The sequence below is a fragment of the Sinocyclocheilus grahami genome, unplaced genomic scaffold (assembly GCF_001515645.1).
Source record: "Sinocyclocheilus grahami isolate Dianchi unplaced genomic scaffold, SAMN03320097.WGS_v1.1 scaffold817.1, whole genome shotgun sequence".
Lineage (NCBI taxonomy): Eukaryota > Metazoa > Chordata > Actinopteri > Cypriniformes > Cyprinidae > Sinocyclocheilus > Sinocyclocheilus grahami.
This window is the reverse complement of record NW_015505996.1, coordinates 396873-414372: the sequence shown is the minus strand read 5'-3', so window position 1 is coordinate 414372 and position 17500 is coordinate 396873. Positions and strand designations below refer to the sequence as shown.

At 37.5% G+C, this 17500-nt stretch overlaps 2 protein-coding genes across 2 annotated transcripts in view; both read left to right on the top strand.

Annotated features, from left to right (window-relative positions):
* LOC107562322 (denticleless protein homolog) overlaps positions 1–9093 on the top strand; it is a 9505-nt gene extending 412 nt beyond the window's left edge. The window contains exons 3-15 of the mRNA XM_016246954.1: positions 50–142; positions 240–301; positions 799–919; positions 2225–2290; positions 2379–2479; positions 2667–2740; positions 3818–3921; positions 4013–4117; positions 4275–4387; positions 4489–4578; positions 4685–4823; positions 7062–7630; positions 8726–9093. Of these exons, the coding sequence (XP_016102440.1) occupies positions 50–142; positions 240–301; positions 799–919; positions 2225–2290; positions 2379–2479; positions 2667–2740; positions 3818–3921; positions 4013–4117; positions 4275–4387; positions 4489–4578; positions 4685–4823; positions 7062–7630; positions 8726–8842 (1754 nt within the window). The 3' untranslated portion in view covers positions 8843–9093. The remainder of the gene's footprint in view (positions 1–49; positions 143–239; positions 302–798; positions 920–2224; positions 2291–2378; positions 2480–2666; positions 2741–3817; positions 3922–4012; positions 4118–4274; positions 4388–4488; positions 4579–4684; positions 4824–7061; positions 7631–8725) is intronic.
* A 92-nt stretch (positions 9094–9185) lies between these two features.
* Positions 9186–17500, top strand: part of ppp2r5a (protein phosphatase 2, regulatory subunit B', alpha isoform) — a 27399-nt gene continuing 19084 nt past the window's right edge. The window contains exon 1 of the mRNA XM_016246956.1: positions 9186–10713. Coding sequence (XP_016102442.1) covers positions 10557–10713 — 157 coding nt within the window. The 5' untranslated portion in view covers positions 9186–10556. The remainder of the gene's footprint in view (positions 10714–17500) is intronic.

Genomic DNA, 17500 nt, shown 5'->3' with positions numbered 1-17500 from the left:
CACGACTGTGTGAAGCCTAACACTTTGTGCTGGGTTATTTGTTGCTCAGCTCCTGGTCAACAGAGCAGCCTTGCTGTTGCGAACGAGGAAGGGTTTGTGACCATCTTCAACACCAGAGAAAACCAGAGCTCTGTGCTGAAAGGTTGGTTTACGTTTACCTAGATTCAATACTGTTTTTGTGTAGGATACCTGTTATTTTTGTCAGACTGATTCATATATGTTGAACTATTGTTTTACAGAGTGGCAGGCACACGATAATGCAGTTTTTGATATTGCCTGGGTTCCTGGTGCAAACAGCTTAGTGAGTATCTATCTATCCATCTCATCTATCTCATCTCATCTATCTATCTCTATATCTCATCTATCTATCCATCATCTATCCATCATATCTATCTATCTCATCTATCTATCTCATCTATCTATCTATCTATCTCATTTATCCATCTCATCTATCCATCTATCTATCTAATATCTATCTATCCATCTCCTCTATCTATCTATCTAATATCTATCTATCCATCTCATCTATCTATCTATCTATCTAATATCTATCTATCTATCCATCTCATCTCATCTATCCATCTCATCTATCCATCTCATCTATCTATCTCATCTATCTATCTCATCTATCTATCTCATCTATCTATCTAATATCTATCTATCCATCCATCTCATCTATCCATCTATCTCATCTATCTATCTATCTATCTATCTATCTATCTATCTATCTATCTATCTATCTATCTATCATCTCTATCTATCTATCTATCTATCTAAAATGGAAATATTAATTTTCAGGTAACAGCGTCTGGTGACCAAACGGCGCGTCTGTGGGATGTTATTACTGGTGACCTGCTAGGAACATTTAAAGGACATCAGTGCAGTCTTAAATCAGTGGCTTTTTCCAAGCAAGAGAAAGGTAAATTCTACTATTATGTAAGACTACAACTATCGTCAAAATAGCATACTCTACTGTGCAGTATGTATACTGTAAATTATGTATGCATGAAGTATGTCAATAACACTACTTTTGTTATGTGCAATATACACTCTAAAAAATGGGGGTGTCCCTTTAAAAGGGACAAACCCAGCTATTGGGTTGTTTTGAACCCAACCACTGGGTCAAAACAACCCAATAGCTGGGTTTGTCCCTTTTTAACCCAGCGCTGGGTTATTTTTAACCCAGCATTTTTTAGAGTGTACTGATAATGCATCCCGTAATGCACCTTCAGATATAATCAACCATTATAACATCTTTCTTGATGCGTGTTTTGTTTGTTCTGGCAATAAAGAAGACGTTTACACAGTTGGATTAAAATGATTATTTATTTTATTAAATGTTTTTTAAAAAGAGAACTGAATTAAAGCTGCGCCGTTTAATAAGATGTTGTAGCAATTTATTAAAAAAATTGCACAAAATGTTTAAACCGAAGTAGCGGTGTTATAGCTTATTAAAACTATTAATAATTGTTTTTCAGCAATTTAAATAAAATATAAATATTAGATGGAAAAAAAAACAAGAATATTTTTCCAATGTGTAAGTTCAAATACAAAAAATCCTATAACTGAAATGAAAATAAATGTAAAGCTAAATACACTGAACAAAATTATAAACGCAACACTTTTGTTTTTGCCCCCATTTTTCCTGAGCTGAACTCAAAGATATAAGACTTTTTCTATGTACACAAAAGGCCTATTTCTCTCAAATATTGTTCACAAATCTGTCTAAATCTGTGTTAGTGAGCACTTCTCCTTTGCCGAGATAATCCATCCACCTCACAGGTGTGGCATATCCAGATGCTGATTAGACAGCATGATTATTGCACAGGTGTGCCTTAGGCTGGCCACAATAAAAGGCCACTCTAAAATGTACAGTTTTACTGTATTGGGGGGTCCGGGGGGGTCTGAAAACCAGTCAGTATCTGGTGTGACCGTTTGCCTCACATAGTGCAACACATCTCCTTCGCATAGAGTTGATCAGGTTGTCTTAGATCTTTGAGTTCAGCTCATGAAAAATGGGGGCAAAAACAAAAGTGTAGCGTTTATAATTTAGTTCGGTGTAGAAATATTAAAAAAGTCCTATAACTAAAATTAAAACTATATAAAAGATCATTCAAAATATTAATAAATACTGTAATAGTATATATAAAAAAAGTGTGTTTTCTCCTCAATTTATATTTATTGGTAGACTTTTTTTTTTAAACTACTTGTTCTCTCAAAACAGCTGTTTTTAGCACTGGAGGCAGAGATGGGAACATAATGATTTGGGACACAAGATGCAGTAAAAAAGGTACTTTATTATTCTGACCACCAAATCTTAATCTTATGGCCATCAAAATGATTTCTAAAGCTCACAAAAATGTTTCAATCCATCACAGATGGTTTCTACAGGCAGGTAAAACAGATCAGTGGTGCCCATATGAAACCTGAAAAATACACACCTCAAACAAAGAAAAGGCGTGGGATGGCGCCCCCTGTGGTGAGTCGATCAATCCACAGTGAGGAGACATTCATTTGCCAGCCGTGTGTTGGAAATACAGTATATTGCAGTGTGATACAGCCTTGATGTATCATAGGGATGCTCCTCGAGTGTTTTTTATTATTATTAAACATTATATAAACAACAGAAGTTCTATTTTACAAATTCAGAGATTTTTCCTTTTTAGGACTCCCAGCAGGGTGTGACGGTGGTTTTGTTCTGCGATGAGAACAAACTCATCTCCTCAGGAGCAGTAGATGGGTGAGTTGAGTGCCTAATGGATTTGATGGATTTTTCATGGATTTCTTTTCATAAATATTATATGCTGCTACCACATCGTCACATTTTTCAACTTCATGCCTTAGTGTAATTCTGTTTAAAGGGGTCATATGATGCTTTTTAAAAATATATTTATTTTGTGTATTTGGTGTAACAGAATATGTTGACATGCTTTAATGTTCAAAAAACACATTCTTTTTCAAATACTGTACATTATTGTAGGTCCTCTATGCCCCGCCTCTCTCAAACGCTTCGTTTTCTACAAAGTCCCTCCTTCCGACAAGCAGTCTGCTCTGATCGGCCAGCTGACCCAGTGCATTGTGATTGGCTGAACACCGCAAGCACTCGTCGGAAATGTAACGCCCCTTACCATAATCGCGAGCTTCATCTTTCAAAATAAATGTAAAGACAGAGCCCGAAAGGGGAACAGAGTCGCGTGACAGTCACGCGCACTCACTCACACACACACACACACACGATGCTCAAAACTCCACATTTGAACAGTCAATAGCAAATACTTAAGCTAATAACAAAACAGTAGCTGATTCAAAAGCGCCAGATTGTCATAGCAAAGTCAGAATTACCTCCTCTCCTAGGTTCACGAAACGGTCGTCCATAAAATGCATTGCTGTTCTGTTGTAAGTAATCTTAAAGATTCCTAAATGCATCTACTTTCGGAAGGCCAAATAAAGTGCTTTTGCTTTCGCCTAGAAACACACAGTGTCTCTGACATGGCTGCTTCAACACTAACTGCGGTTATTGAAACCACGCCTTCTTTCTTTGCGTGCACATTTGGGTGGGATTATGCAAATATTTCCACATAGTGAGGTAGATATGTGGGGGCGTGTTAGAACGAGCCGTTTTAGGGGTGTGTGGCAGAGTCTTAACTTTGATAAAGAATCTCTCTTTGGTTTTGAGACTTTAGTCTTTGCAACTTCAGGGATCTTATCTATGCACAATCAGCTTGTAACACTCCAAAGAGAAAGGAAAACTTGAAATCGCATCATATGACCCCTTTAAATGCTGATGGTTTCCCATATCATTCTGATCTCCTCATAGGATCATTAAAATGTGGGATTTGCGGAAGAACTACACTGCATACTACCACAACCCCCTCCCTCTACAGGCCTATCCTTACCCAGGCTCCTGCACACGCAAACTTGGTACACATCTCATGCCCACTCTGTCATTAGGCCAATAGTAATGTGCATTAGTAATTAGTATTCATTTTCACTGTTATGTTTTCCTCTGTAGGTTATTCTGGTCTGTCATTGGACTCCACTGGCTCCAGACTGTTCTCCAACTGCACAGACGACAATATCTACATGTTCGACATCAGTGGTTTGAAAACAACTCCAGGTTGTAAATGTGTTTAAATTTGAGACTTATTTCCTGAGTGGAATTTAAATGCATTTGCTTTTTACTTTTTTCCTTCAATTTGCCCTTCCCGGTTTTTTTTCAGGCATGTGAAGTGGGGTCATGTAGTTTGACGGAACTTTTTTTTTTTCCCTCACAGTTGCTGTGTTCAGCGGTCACAGTAACTCCTCATTTTATGTGAAGTCCAGTATCAGCCCAGATGACCAGTTCCTGGCCAGTGGTTCAAGTGACCATCATGCTTATATATGGAAGGTAAGGACCAACCTAGAAAACTAGAGAGCTAACCTGTCTCAGTCTGTCTGAGAACATCTGTGGTCACTGTCTGCATTTATGACATTTTGTTTTTGTTCCAGATTCCAGACCCGAAACAAGCTCCCATGATGCTTCAGGGCCATAGCCAGGAAGTCACATCAGTGGCCTGGTGCCCCAGCGATTTCACCAAGGTTGGTACTTAAAGAAAAAAAAAAAAAAACTACAAATCTCTTAGATGTATGGACAGTTTATTCAATATAAAAGTTTTATATTGTCATTTCTACATTCTTTCTGCAGATTGCTTCCTGCTCTGATGACAACACCGTTAGGATCTGGCGCTTGAATCGCAGACCAGACGGAGAAAACTCATCGAACCGAGACCCAAACCTTGTAGGCTGGACACTTCGTAAAATCCAATCACCACCCAGAGCACCTGGTGGGTTTCTCTCTGTTTTTGTGAGTTTTCTACTTTGTGTGTGCGTGTAAAACATTTTATTTCAGATTCAGAGCTACTGGTTAAAAGTTTGGGATAATTAAGATTTTTTTAAAGATTTTTTTCTCACCAAGACTGCATTTATTTGATTAAAAATACAGCAAAAATAGTAATATTGTGAAATATAATTACAATTTAAAATAATGGTCTATTTTAATATATTTAAAAACGTTAAAAGTCTAAAGAATTTTCAGCATCATTACTCCAGTCTTCAGTGTCAGAAATCATTTTAATGCTCAATTATCTATTATTTATATTAATAATTAGTAGGGATGTACCGATACTGGCATCGGTATCGGGCCTGATACTGGTCTCCTGTACTCGTACTCGTACTCGTTGAAATGCCTCGATACCAAACGCCGATACCACACAGCATGTGATAAGTGCCATATTCAGACAAAGAAACACCAACAACAGAGAGCAGAAAGGAGTTAAGGATGTCTACTACGAAGTATATGTATGCAATTAATATAATATTAATATTAACGCCTGTATAGCTGATGTGCGCAAGCTGATAAACAAAGCACGCTGAGTGGATTGAGCGCGCGGCGCCGCAGATGTGCGAGCTTGTCGAGTGAATATATCTTTCTCACAGACATCACTGGAAAGTTTGTAGTTCGGTCGGATATGTCAAAAACAAGTAAGTAAAACAATGCACAAGTTACTTAACGGTAGGGAGACAGAGACAGAGAGAGCGCACTTCTGTTGTGTGATCTTTGATGTTCACTCACTTAGAACATGCATCATTTGGATTAAAACTAAATCGTAAAAATAAAACCAAATGTGCAGTGTTTTTATTTTATTTTCATTTTTTACATGATTCCCAATTATTTATATTCACGATTTCTTTTCAATGCGATTAGCAATTCATTTAATTTTATATATGAACAGATTTGTTACGTGACAGCATTAAAGTATTTTAAGGGTCAAGATCATGTTATCTGCATCTCCTGCGCTCCATCAAGCCACTCCCATAATAGCGGTCATCGCTCAAATGAATGCACGACTCTACATTATCTGTATAGCATGTGTGTAAGACCTCCAATACAATTATGAAGTAATAATTTTATGACGAATAATCTTTCAGTGAGCAAAACTGTCTATAGTATTAAAGACTACACATTATTATATTATCTTTAAATACATTTTTTAATGATTATTATTTTAAATTATTGTCCCTGGATTAGTATGGTACTATTGTAATAAAGTAGCGGTGGTAGCGGACAGATTTTAAGTATCAGTTCTGCTTAAAAAGATGCCATCTAATCCTGTTTACATGAAATAAACCCCGAGCAGGTTTACGCTTCCGGACCTGTTGCTATGACCGCAACTCCGGGATGAGCTTCGAAGAACCAAATAATCCAAGATCATGCCAAATCATCAAGAATCAAATCCAGCTAACTGAGTTAGCGATGTACGAAGAACAGGCCCCAGGTCTTTATTAATTGAGACACTGACTCATTCATTTGAATTTTTTTTTTTTTTGAAATTAATATATTTTTTAAAGACTTAAGCAATGAACATTTTGTCAGAGCCACTAGTAAATAGTTATTTTGTTTAGTTTTCTAATCTTTTTTTTTTCCTTCAGAATCGTGATCTCTCAATTTATCCGGAATCGTGCAGCTCTAGTTTACGTTGTTTATTGCTGTATATAATTCATTAAAATAGAAGTTTAATTTCATAAAGCACAAGTTGATTTCAAAATGCACCTAAATGTTTTTGCATTTTGTGTTTTTCACTTGAATAAAAGACTATTTTTCCCTAAATATTTCATCATTGAGGATTTCTTTAAAAAAAGTCTAAAAATCTCGTTTCGTTCTCGTGGGATAAGTGTCTCGTCACACCCCTATTAATAATGGTTCTAATTTGTCTATGTTAGGGAGTTTTTGCTGCTTAGTATTTTTGTGGGAATTATGGCACATTAAGGATTCTTTGAACAAATTCAAAAGAACAGCCTTTATTGAAAATATTAAGCAGCAAAAACTATTTTTTACATTAATTTACATTAGCTTTGCATCACAGAAAAAAAATATACTAAATACAAAGTTTAAAAGAGAGAAATAAATAATACTTATTTGTATAATAATATTTGTATTGTATTTGTATTTTTTTCATAAATTTATCATTTCAAATAATTAGTTTTTTTTAATTGGTATTTATGGTTACCATTTGTCCTCTCAGGCCCTTACAGCCCTGTTGAAGTCACTCCAGCCAAAAGTTCTGGATCCGAGAGGGCTGTCTCTCTGGCTTCACCCCAGCCTGCTGCTTGCGCCCCTACGGGTGCTGATTTACCCCTGCCATCAAACACATCTGCACCTACTGCCAAAGTCAGCAGCCCCAAAATGCCCTCGTCCATCCAGCAGTGGATCAGCCGCGGTACATCTCCTCTTCGTAAGGTGCTCACACCTGTCCTCCAGGGCCCTTCCTCCGAACGCCGCGCAAAGCGCCGACTGGAAACAGGTGATGGGTCTGGTTTGGGAGAGGAGAGTGACGGAGTGTCTGAACTGTATCATGACGTAAAGAGGAGCAGGAGTTCAGTAAGCGCACAGAACGAGAAAGGTGATCTATTCAGTTTGCAAACAGAGGAGAGGCTCAGCTCGGCTGGACAAGCTGGCACTGACAAAGAGAACAGCTCTCCGAGGAGGTCTGATTGGCTTTCTGTGATCAGCCAGAGATTTAAAGGATCAGCTGAACCAAAAAGCCCCAACGGCGGCAGCAAACGGCACGATGCAAGAACACACAGCTCTCCAGTGAGTAGATGCATGGAAATCTATATAGATTAAAAAAAAAATCAATAGTTGTAAGCCGTTGACCAAACCAACTCTGAGATGATATAAAATGCAAAAATTATTTAAGATTTATTTTAAAAATGTAAACAAATATACACCACTGTTCAAAAGTTTGGGGATCTTTTTAAATTAATAATTTTATTCAGTAAGGAGGCATTACATTGATCAAAAGTGACAGTAAAGACATTTATAATGTTAGAAAATTACAATAAATAAAGTTTTTTTCCCCATAAAATCATCATATTAGAATGATTTCTGAAGGATCATGTGACACTGAAGATTGGAGTCATGATGCTAAAAATTCAGAATAAATTACATTTTAAATCTTTTTTTTGTTTTTTAAATTTGTAATATTTTTCTGTTTGTACTTTCGAAACATGTCTGTTACGTCAATATTCCCTAGTAAACAAATGCCATGGTTTATTTAAAATACATTTGTCATACTAAGTATACTTAAAATCCATTAACATTTATTGACACCACTTACTGATATAATACTATAATTCGGCTTTATTTGGAGTGTTCTTTATCGCACAATGCACATTTCCTAATATTATGTCTAAAATGTTTTAATATCACTATTAATTAGGATTGTATGATCTTTGAATAATATCAGTCTTTAAATGCAAGATATTTAAATGCTACCTGAAGTATACGTGCAAGAGTTTCACGTCAGCACAATCAGATATACTGGAGCGTATCTTTAGTTGGACTCCAGCACTACTTTGGCACAATTTAGCAGTCTTTAAATATACCAGTTTAGTATACCAAAAGTAAAATTGCAGGGTTATTTTTAGTAAGCACATAAATACGTAAAATGTATTTGTAGTATACTTGGCACAAAATAAATGTATTTCAAATACGTTTAAAAAAATGTTTTTCCCCACTAGGGACTCCTTTGTTATTCATTTAGTAGTTCTCTAAAAATTTGTATGTCTCTTTTTTTTTTTTTTTGTTCTTTTTCTTTCCCCACTAGGGACTCCTTTGTTATTCATTTAGTAGTTCTCTAAAAATTTGTATGTCTCTTTTTTTTTTTTTTGTTCTTTTTCTTTTTAGGCAGCAGTCTCACCATGTCCAATAAGAGTCGTCTCTTCACCGCCAACCAAGAAAGCATCACCATCCAGACCCACGAAAAAAATCTCTTGCTACTTTGTGAAAAGAACCCAAGACTGATCATCGTGTGGCAAGATATCCGAGTCTGTCTCAATACGACACATCTATAGTTTAAGTTCAGGTCCAGTTTTTTTGAGACCAAGCTTATGTATTTATGTATGTGATGTGTGTGTGTGTGTGTGTGTGTATATATTCTTTTTATCGAATTGTTTTTAAATATGTATACGTTTCAATAGGGGTCATATTGATGATCGTTTCGGTAAACGTTACGAAGTCATTCGACAATGCAAATTAAACTACAAGTTTTCTGACGCTTCCACATCTATCTGTAATGCACTGAAAATAGTTTAACACGCATTTTCAAGTAACTGCATTCATATCAGATTCTAGGTCAATCTTAAGAGCGTAGTGTCTGTGCTTTAATATTTTTGTGATGCCCTTTCAAGCTTGTCTGACCCTGAACGTGGGTCCCATTTTCAGAGTTCTCTATTGATTGTAAAGCAGCACTTTACATAACAAATCCATTTTCAGTTAGCTCGGTGCTTTTTAGTTATTGATCACCTATAGTGCAGAGAGTTGTGCAATGATTTAAACCGGTTTTACGTTCTCCGTGACACGGGCTGTTTCTTAAGTTTGCAGGTGTGGAATGTGATTTGACCGGAAAGTCTGGCTTCCGTGTTTTGATCCTGCTTGTTCTTGTCTTGTTTGTGATTTTTGCCTCCGGTGTTTAGCATGGTTGGTCAAAACTATTTTACTTTTGGATTCGAGAAGTTCAGTTTTAGCTATAATAACCCATTTTAAATCAAAATATGCAATACTGTGTACTTAACTGGTTAGCCTAGAAATAAAAAAATGGTCATTTCAAACCCATGTGACTTGATTTCTCTGATGTAAAATGACACCCAAAGTCATGGAAAAAAACGATGCATGAACTGATACGGTCAGATCACTATAATTCATCTATTTTTGAAGAAATTGAGGCATATAGGTTTGGAACGGGCTGAGCTTTGAGCAGTTTTTTTGGGGGGTGAACCCGACTCGTTTGACTGGCTACAAGTCTCGCAAACTCATGTGTTTAAGCGCACTGTTATTTTGTGATTTCTCGTTGATATTTTGTTCTTGCATGTGCACGTTTTGTTCTTTTGAGTGGTTCTACGTTTGTGAACATTTGTTGCCTGTGTTCATTGGAGTTCATCTCTGACTTTGTATATTTCCCGAAATACCATTAAAACGAGAATCTGATTGGCCAAGGGGCGGAGCTTACTGTCTGCGCGAGCGCTCATTGGATGAGCGTTCTGTCACTCAGGCGCGCCACGGGGTTTTATTTTTAGACCCCAGCGAGGCGCAACAGCAGCTGAATGAAGTTCAGCGGACTCACGCTATACGCTTTCCTCGCGTCGCCGATACATGGAGCCAGTTCCAGGCGGCTGGTTCACCGTGACTCGCTGTGTGGCGGCCGACTTTGAGTTGTGTTACGTGGAGTAACAGGTTTAATAAGGCGCGCTTCGTGCTAAACATTTCGGCATGATAAAAACCTAACGCTACTATTAACTACGTTTTTGCAGTCATACCTGACCAAATTGTCATCGCAGGATACCCGTGGGTTGTTAGAGAACATGCAGCCTTCGTGAGGGGCTTCACAGTGCGTGTCATTAGATGGGGTCTTGTGAGTTTAATAAACAGCGCAGTCAATGGGACGTCAGTCAGACTAGAAAACGCATATAGGGCGCATCCAGTCACTAAACGCAGCTCGTTGGATAGCCCCGCTTTGGAAATGTCGGCGATATCTGCGTCCGAGAAAGTGGATGGATTCACGCGGAAATCGGTGAGGAAGGCTCAGAGGCAGAGGGGCTGTCAGGGCTCGTCTCAGTTCGCGGCGAGCAGCAGCAGGCCTGCGGCTCCGGAGATCTCTGCGCTCCCGCAGCTCAAAGGTAAGCGGATAAAGATAAAGCGCTGGAAATAGACTCGCAGGCTGCGTCTCAAAACCCAGTGCACTGCTTACCTAGACAGCATTGGGGTAGCTCGGGCGCCTGAGTTCCCAGAATGCTATAAAGTTATAAATAAAACAAATACACTCAAATAAATGGCACCTCAATTGTTATATGAGTGTAATCTGACTCTGGAGTTCTATATGTGCATCTTTGATAAGCCACTAGTGAATTATTTACAGCAGGCCCATAACTGTCTGCTGGGAAACTCATGGATTGTGTGTGTGTGTGTAGACTGTGTAAACACTGATTGTGTCAACATTGTCTCAGAGCTTTGTCAAGGGAAGCATCTCTATTTCACGGTCCAACCTGTGTTTTCCCACATTTCATGTCATCTTTTTGTGTTTTTGGAAGTCACGTGGTTGTCAATTCTGTAAATCTGACTATAGAGTGCAACAGTGCCCACCCACTTTTTCCAGTGGCCTTGGTTCCTCAAGTGTCTTTCCCATTGGGATTTAAAAAAAAAAAGTCTCAGTTAAAGAGTTATAAGCCATGAACCGAATCAATTAGTAACAACTGCAATGAATTTCTTTATTTTAAAGAGTGCCAAACATTTTTGGTTGCCGTTGCCTTCCATTGTATTTGTACTTGTCCATACAGTGGATGTCAAGTGGAACCAAGATGCTCCTATTATTGGGAAATACCATCATCTTTGGCTCTAAATTGGGTGTCCAATCCTGCTCCTGTAGGGCCACTGTGCTGCAAAGTTTAGCTCCAGCCGCAATTAAACACACCTGAACCAGCTAACCAAGATCTTACTAGGCACACTAGAAACTAGGGCTGCACGATTAATCGAATGCGATTGTCATACGCATTTTGTTAGTAAAGCCGGTTCTGTAATCAGCAGGAAATCATCATCACGTGCTTTCAGATGGAGCAGAATTTACTACACATAGCCGTAGTTCACTGACAAGTTACGCAAAAAAAATCGCAGACGATTTTATTGCGCGATTCTGAAATCGAAGAAATCGTTCGCGATAATGACAGCTGTTTGCATAGCTTCTCAGTGAATTACGGCTCTGGGAAGTAAATGCTGCTCCATCTGAAAGCATGTGAAAATGCCACATTTAATAACATTTTTACTCCAAACTCACTTCATAACGTCAGTCGAGTGTTTGAAATAAATCCTTCTGTGAGATGATGTGGCTTCTTACGTAGAATAAGGCACGCAACATGTTTCATAGTATCTAAGTAGTGATAAAGGCATTGCATTATAAATATACTTTATTTTAATGAAAATTATAATAAGAACTCCGATAAACCGTATATTGCCGTAGTCGTGTTTATTCGTCACGTTGAATCAATGAAAGCAGTTGAATCTTCTGTTTATTCAGCTGCAGCGATAGGCATTTTCTGGGTTTCTTCTGCGAGGCGTATTTGGGAGTTTCAGCGCGAGAGCGCCCTCTGGCCTTCGGATGGAGATTTACTGCTGATCACAGAACCGTGCTTCACTGAAAGATACGCATGACAGTCGCAGCTTCTGTCGAATCACGATCTCGATTCCATTTCGATTTTTCGTGCAGCCCTACTAGAAACTTCCAGGTGGGTGTGTTGAGGAAAGTTGGAGCTAAACTCAGCAGGACACAGTGGCCCTCCAGGACCGAGTTTGGACACCCCAAGGGTTTCACAAAGGTCAGTCGTTTAAAACGAAGAACATGCATATTTCACTTTCATGCGAAGGACACAAAATTCTTACAATATATGAGTCAGGTCTTTTCAATCAGTTGGTTGAACTGGTTCACAAAATCTCCATCACAAGCAGTTCTCAATTCAACAGCTGGCTGACTCACTCAGCCGAAAACTGGCTCTTCAGAGGAAATCTAATTCCTAATGAGTTGAGAAAATAATGAGTGATCACTTGTGCAATCATGACTGCGAACTGAATTAGGACAAGCTATTACAACAAACACATTTAGTAAAATATTAATTGAAGAAAAAATAAAGACTAGTAATATGTGCCTACATATTGGTTTGAAACATTTTATAGCTTACAATATAGGCCTATGTCACGCTGGGACTTCAGTGACCATGTGATTACATAATTTATTACACCATGGTGTGAAATAATTTAGTTTGTTTACATGGCGCCATTTTCAAGTTCAACTGAAAATTTCTTTATTTTGTGTTTTGCTTTTTGGCTGTTCATATATATATATATATATATATATATATATACACATACATACATACAGGACAACTGCATTTTGGGGGCTTAAACATTTTTTGTCACTTTCATCAATCCATATGAACGGGGATCGATTTGACAATGTTGTTGTCTGTACACAAAACTCAAGAACACAAAGGAAAAACTTTTCCGTTTTTAGTAGACATTTTCATGTAAATATACCCTGAATCATTTATTTTTATTTTTTTTTACACGTTCCTTAAAGCAAACGCTAAGTGTAAACGAGTCAAACTTGCCATCCCTTCTATACAGAGGCAGCTGTTTGTAAGCCGTTGCTGCATCACTTGTGTCATCAAATGGAAAGATGTTTCCAAACAAGTTTCCTAAGAATACTGGTCGCCCCGGCCCCACTTGATTCAAGTTTTCTGCCTAGATTTGTCAGTAACAGACAGATGTTTTGTTTTGTGTGTTTTGTTTTGTGTGCTGTTTTGTTTTGTGTGTTGTGTTGTTTTGTTGTGTTTGTTTTGTGTGTTGTGTTGTGTGTTGTGTTGTTTTGTTGTGTTGTGTGTTGTGTTGTTTTGTTGTGTGTTGTGTTGTGTGTTTTGTGTGCTGTTTTGTTTTGTGTGCTGTTTTGTTTTGTGTGCTGTTTTGTGTTGTGTGCTGTTTTGTGTTGTGTGTTGTGTTGTGTTGTGTGCTGTTTTGTGTTGTGTGCTGTTTTGTGTTGTGTGTTGTGTTGTGTTGTGTGCTGTTTTGTGTTGTGTGCTGTTTTGTGTTGTGTGCTGTTTTGTTTTGTGTGCTGTTTTGTGTTGTGTGCTGTTTTGTGTTGTGTGTTGTGTTGTGTTGTGTGCTGTTTTGTTTTGTGTGCTGTTTTGTGTTGTGTGTTGTGTTTCATTGTGTTTTGTTTGGTTGGTATTTCAAAGTTATAAAGAAGAACAAACAAGATATTCAGTCAGTGTTTATAATTTGTGATACCTGTTAAAATAAACAGCTAGTAAATAAATGCTTACGGTTTTGCTCTTACTATCCAACCAAACTTATACTATCTTGATTGTTGTGGCTGATTTCGTCGATTTTCGAGTAAAGTTAAAACTCCTAATAAAATAAATAAATAAAATGCAGCTTTGCTGAATGAGTTTATATTGCATGTATGTATTGACTGTTTTTTAGTTACAGAAATGAAAATCATTCATTCATTATATTTACTACTTACTGTATTGCTTGTAGTGACTCAGGAAGCATGTCACTACATTTAATTTCACTATAACCACATCGAAGACCCTTCCTTCCTTCCTTCCTTCCTACCTATCTCTTTCTCTCAATACTCTCCTGTTATTCTGCACTTTGCTTTTCCATGAAGACTATAAATGCTTACGGTTTTGCTCTTACTATCCAACCAAACTTATACTATCTTGATTGTTGTGGCTGATTTCGTCGATTTTCGAGTAAAGTTAAAACTCCTAATAAAATAAATAAATAAAATGCAGCTTTGCTGAATGAGTTTATATTGCATGTATGTATTGACTGTTTTGCATAACTGCATTTTAGTTACAGAAATGAAAATCATTCATTCATTATATTTACTACTTACTGTATTGCTTGTAGTGACTCAGGAAGCATGTCACTACATTTAATTTCACTATAACCACATCGAAGACCCTTCCTTCCTTCCTACCTATCTCTTTCTCTCAATACTCTCCTGTTATTCTGCACTTTGCTTTTCCATGAAGACAAAATGGCCATAAATAATATATATTTAGAACTCAGAACTCAAGCTTAGAACTCTTAGAACTACTTGTTCCATGTGCTCAATATAACTGGGAAATGCATTTACAGTTGTGTTATACTGACATTATGACTCCCCAGGAAGGGGCCATGTATCCATGGCAACCACATGCCCGGGGTGTTGATGGGAACCTCAGCAAATTCAGTGACTCATCCTGTGTGTGTGAGAACAATTAGTTAATGAATATGTTTCTGATGTTCGCTCATTTCTGTGGCCGCTTGGCTGCATTTTGTGGTGAATGCAGTGACTCAGAGCAGAAGTTGTCTGGGAAAGACACAGGGACACTGACATTCAGATAGGTTACATAAGGTGTATTAATAGAGCAGTAGGGTTGTGTTAGCACCCCTCCAGCTCTTCCACCGCTGTTCTCTCACTATTAAATCCTCACCGAGTGGAAAAAAAACATCATAAATTGAAGTTTACAGAAGCCTTGGACAGATAGACAGCAGCTGTAAGAATCGGAGAACAAAAAGAGGCTCAAATAATTGAAAGAAAAAAACTCTGATGACTTTAATAAAAGGACTTTTTCTAGAGTGCACTCTTGTGTGGTGTGTGTTACATAGGTCTGCATTTTATCTCCTTTGGAATACTGTATCAGTACCATGGCTCAGTATTTGATATTTAACATGGTACAGAAATTAATTTAAATTGTACTTTCAAGAATACCATTGTATTACTGCGGTGCACTACCGTTCAAAAGTTTGGGGTCTGTAAGATTTTTAAAAAAAATGTTAAGTAAAAAAGTTTCTTATGCTTCTTATGTTCATTATGCTCATTTTAAAATGTGATTTTTTTTTCCTGTCATGCAAAGCTGAATTTCGGCAGCCTTTACTCCAGTCTTCAGTGCCATGTTAGACATAATTCTAATATTTATATTATTATCAATGTTGAAAAAAAGTTGTGCTGCTTAATATTTTTACGGAAACGTGATACATTTTTTCCAAGATTCTTTGATGAAAATTCTAATTAAAAACATTGATTTGAAATGTCAAAATCTTTACTGTCACTTTTGGTTAATCCAATGCTTCACTGAATAAAAGTATTAATTTCTTTAAAATCTGCAAAGTTTTGAACAATGCCCATAAATAATACCATAGTTCTTTTTAGAGGTATTTTGCAAAACCTCCTCTATATTACGGAATTTTTTACAATGTGAAATGATTCTTCTGGAAATAATTTTGGGCCTAATATTCTAATCAAGTGCCAAAATGTCAGGGCTTACAGATTATTTATGCCGTTCATGGCCAAAGTTCAGGTCAAATAAATGTCAGTTATGATCCCACTGGTATTTATAGAGCGCTGCTGATTTATTATTAGTGTATACAGTGTCTGTAATGATATGGGTAACTGAGTGGAGATATTTCCTTTTGTTTATTATATTACCATCTATATTACAGTCAAGTGTATGGCCTGTCAAGATTCCATATCCCGTGTGAAACTAGACCATTATGTTGCTGCTAGAATTGAGTATGTATCCTATGGCACTTACATTTCATTTGTAAATTCTCTACAAGGCTTTGCATGTGGTAAAATGTTTTGATAGGCAAAGTGGACCGATGATAGTATGCTTTAACACTTAATAAATGCTGCAATGCAGCCAGTTTTATGAGTGACCTATTCATGTGTCACTAACCCAGCTGAGGTCACTGGTATTATAGTGTCTTACATAAGATAAGATCCTTAGAAGTACTTGGAATTTCAGAGGCCCAAAGGCTCCAGGCATTCGAATAGAGAAACATACGAGGAATGGACGTGGATTGAGGACCAAAAATACATAAATATAGTCCATATGAAACGACTAAAGCTATATGAAAAATCATGATAAAATTGTACATGTAGTGTCTAATCATTTTAATTGAGTCCTGTAGGATGGATGAGATAATTAATCTTTGTCTTTGCTGCACAAATGGCATGCATGTGAGACTTTTTCTCTGTTCTTGATTTATTACATTGGTTCGCTGTGTTTGCATAACTTTAGGTTATTTGTAACACCAACTTTTGGAAAATCAGAAATGTCCCTATCAGCTCTTGGAAAATGTTCTCCAAACGACTAGAGATCTCCCCGACTTAGAATTTGATGGATTTGTAGGATGCATTTAAGGATGTGGAAGGAGCTGTGCCAAGCGAATTGCAAATAGGAATCACCTACATTGGGGAGATTATTGGGTTTCGGTCTAAGAGGGATTCAGCCGTATGCCTGAACATGAGCTAATGTGGCTCAGTGGAGCACAAAGTGCCAGAGGTCAGAAGTTCAGGAGTTTTTGCTCGGCTGAACATTATTAATCTATTTATAAATTAAACTAAGTATGTTTGACAGTAGAGTAAATGTTAGGAGTATCAGTAACCATGGTGGATTTTGTGGCATCCCATGCTGGAAATTTCTGCCCTGTGTAAGTTGGGATAGGTAGTGGTACATAGTCAAGTTCAAGACACGGATGCTTGCGTATAGAACAGCCACAGGCTCAGCGCCTTCCTACTTCCATTCACTCTTATGAGTCTACATCCACTCCAGAAGCCTGAGGTCGGTCACTGAGCAACACCTCATGGTATCATTACAGAGAGGCACACTCTTCCTTTCTAGTATATGTATATTTTGTTTGTTTATATTCTCTGGTATGTATATCAGTGTAGTATATGTTGTGTCATAGTGTAAGTGCTCTGTGAAAAAGGTGACTTGTCAGACTTCCAGAAATGACAAACCATGAGAGACTGTTTAGCAGGAGCATCTGTAAAGTTAACAGACCAGTTGTTTGGTGTTTTCTAAACGACAATCTTTACTATTATGACTGTGTACACAAAGCATGGCATGCCTAAACCATATA